The following is a 3,363-nucleotide window of genomic DNA, read 5'->3' as shown; positions in this document are numbered from 1 at the left end:
AACCATCATTAGTAATAATGGAACCAACAACGAAAACGCTTTCCTTATCCCTTTACTAAAAAAAACCCTAACAACAATAAAACGAAAAACCCTAACATCATAACAGAGAGGAAGGATTATAGGTTTAGGGACTTGGTTCTCCACTGGGAACTTCTTATTGCTGGTGACTAATTAGTTTTTGCCCATTACTGAGGGTGCATTGCTGTTTGTAACGATGTCTTGTTATAGGTGAGGCTCTCTCTCACTTCCTCTGTACTGTCTCCAAATTATCATATTTGAGGTCGGATCATATTTCAATAAAACGAATTCACTTATAAAAAAAAAAAAAACAAAAATAGTATGATATATGAGGTCGGATGATATATCTAATGGCAAATAGACTACAATGTCATTTGTTGTTGGATACTTAATTATATGCTATATCTAATAGTTTAATATTAGTATGCTACATATAGTAATTTAATCGTAGTATGCTATATCTAGCACTTTAATAGTATTATGTTGCATCTAGTAATTTAATAGGCGTATGCTACATCTAGTAGTTTAATAGGAGTATGCTACAAGCAAAAGGAATAGTTAAGGGTAAGAAAGTAACAACACATCTTCTCTCCCTCTAACCTCCATATGGCGCGAACTAAACTTTTCCCTCTCACTAAAATCCGTTCAACTTGAGAACTCTTGCCTCCATTTCTCGTAGTGTACTTTGATCTTCAACAATTATAAGTATGAGGTTAGTTGATTTCTCTTTTGGCTCATTCTCTTTTTCATGTCTAGGTAAAATTTCACAATTGAATGGTGTGTGATTTAATGTCAAATGAAGTTGACATTGAATCAAATGAAGTTGACATTGAAATTTTCCAAAGTGGTATATGGTTTGAGCACCATAGTTATTTGGTTCTGACCATTATACTATTCAAGCATTTATGTGTTTTTTTTACTATTACCACTGTGATTACTTCATAGAGTAAGAAAACGAGTGAACATGCGCTAAAAATGCACTTGTTTCATGTAGCAATCCGATGATGAATCACTTCTCTGATGACGAAGAAGATTGGCTTCGAAATTCATGTTTTGATAGTTTTACATATGAGGATAGTGATTTTGTGGATGTCACATCTATGGGGGAGGGTGAAAATGTTGAAATTCATGAGAACAGTGATAGAGACAGTGACGGGTGTGAGGCTAGTAGAGTTTTCAAAGCAAACAAAGCAACATTCTATTCTATGTAGTTCAAGACGACTGAGGAGGCTTTCGCAATTTACAATCAATATGCAAAGTTAGTAGGTTTTAGTGTTCGTAAAGATACTTATAGAATGCGTACATATGGTGTTCATGTTAAGCGGAGATTTCTATGCTAAGCTGTTGGTGAACGAAATGTAAATAGGGTGTCACCGAGAAAATGCGACATCGAATCCAGAGAGTCGAAGGCCATCACTAGGTTTAAATGTAAAGCCTGCTTTGAAGTTGGTTATGATTTTGAATCAAATTTGTGGGTTGTGAAGGATTTTATTGGGGAACACACACATCCACTTGTACCAGATCCGAGCTCGATGTTTTTAAGATCACATAAAAATGTAAGTGAAGAAGATTTGCAATTTGCTACGAGCCTAGTTGATGTTGGTATTCGTAAATGCAAGGTGATGGATGTCTTTGTACATAGGGCTGGAGGTTTCTCAAGTGTTGGTTTTTTGGAGAAAGACTTGTATAATCATATGGGGCTTGATAGAAGAAATCGATGTATTGATGGTGACGCCAACACACTGCTGGCTTTCATGGATAACAAGGTGAAGAGAGATCCCTTATTTCATTACATTTATAACTTAAATAAGGGTGGGCAGTTGGTTAGACTATTTTGGGCAGATTCCACCTCACGTGCGGACTACAGTTGCTTTGGAGATGTATTGTTGTTTGATTCAACATACAAGAGCAACCATTACATGATGTCGATTGTTGTGTTTGCTAGAGTGAACAACCATCGACAAACAGTAGTGTTTGGTTTTGCATTGTTAACGAGTGAGTGTGTGGAGTCTTACGAGTAGGTATTGAAATCTTTAGTTGGCACGATGTATGGCAAACACCCTAAGTCAGTGATCACTGATGGTGACCCGGCGATGCGCGAGGCTGTGAGATCTACTCTCCCAAATTCGAAACACTGCTTGTGTTGTTGGCACATTATGAAAAATTGCCTAAAAAATATCCACATCCTTGGATTTTCAAAATATTTCTGCTCTATTATGTTTATGAAGTGCTCGTCCAATGAGTTCGAAGAAAGGTGGGAAACACTCGTGAAGAAATTCCAAGTCAGTAATAACAAATGGGTGAACATGATATACATGAAAAAAGAGATGTGGGCAGAATCATATCTCCATGGTGAGTTATTTGCCGGTTGCAGAAGCACCCAACGTTGCGAGAGTATAAACTCTATAATCCGGCTTCATGTGAAAGTTAGAATGCAGTTGTTTGAGCTGTTTGGAAAAATGGAAGTGGTAGTTGCAAATATCCAACACCGAGAGCACGAGGAAGAGGTGATGACGAAAGTAACCAAACCAGTCCTTCATACCCACTTGAACGATTATGCAAATCAGGCTGCATCTATATATACGCGAGCTGCTTTTGATTGTTTTAAGAAGCAATTAAAGGACGAAGTGATGTACACTGCAGATGGTAAAAAAGATATGGGTGACAATATTCGTGTGTACACCATGAGTCGCCATTTGAATAGGCCAAAAAAGTCGACTGTGAGATACAATGTTGTATTACAGGATGCTAGCTGTTCATGTGGGCTATTTGAGTTGTCTGGATTTCTATGTAGACATATCATTTCAGTTTACAAACATGAAGACGTTTGTGTGATACCTCAGGGCTGCTTTTTAAGGAGATAGACAGGGGATGCTAAATCGGTTGTTCCATTAGGAGAACCCAACTTTTCTGACCGAGCGGCCTCTGTTATATGTTTCAGTGATCTTACAACCAAATATAGCCAAATATGTTCGTGGGCCTCCCAAACAGCGGAAAGCACTGAAGCTTTCAAAGTTTTTTTTAGCTTCTTTTTCTAGAAAGAACCGAACTCCATCTGCTTCTGAAGGCAGTCGACATGCTCCTTTTGAGATGCCTAATAGTCCAACGGAAAATCCAATAACCGATGAGACTTCACCAGCTTATGAAGGTAGCCCACGTGTTCCTTTTGAGATGCCTTTTACTCTGCCTAAAACAACACATCGGCAATCGGTTAATGATCCCCCACATGTAAAATCCAAAGGCCGACCGCAAAATCCTAGCAGACTTCAAGGTCACAATGAGACGAATAAGAATAAGTGTGGCCATTGTGGTGAGACAGGTCACACAAAACCCACATGCCCACTC

At 38.4% G+C, this 3,363-nt stretch overlaps 1 protein-coding gene across 1 annotated transcript; it reads left to right on the top strand.

Moving 5' to 3' along the window:
* The first annotated feature begins 1,022 nt into the window (after positions 1 to 1,022).
* On the top strand, positions 1,023 to 2,039 carry LOC147498532 (protein FAR1-RELATED SEQUENCE 5-like). Its single transcript, XM_086563262.1, has 2 exons — positions 1,023 to 1,174; positions 1,385 to 2,039. Exons 1-2 carry the CDS (start codon positions 1,023 to 1,025, stop codon positions 2,037 to 2,039), a joined length of 807 nt encoding a protein of 268 aa, XP_086419388.1.
* Positions 2,040 to 3,363: the final 1,324 nt, after the last annotated feature.

Source organism: Coptis chinensis, chromosome 5, assembly GCF_015680905.1.
Source record: "Coptis chinensis isolate HL-2020 chromosome 5, ASM1568090v1, whole genome shotgun sequence".
Classification (NCBI taxonomy): domain Eukaryota; kingdom Viridiplantae; phylum Streptophyta; class Magnoliopsida; order Ranunculales; family Ranunculaceae; genus Coptis; species Coptis chinensis.
The sequence above is the reverse complement of the archived record's forward strand: the minus strand, read 5'-3'. Positions and strand labels throughout refer to the sequence as shown.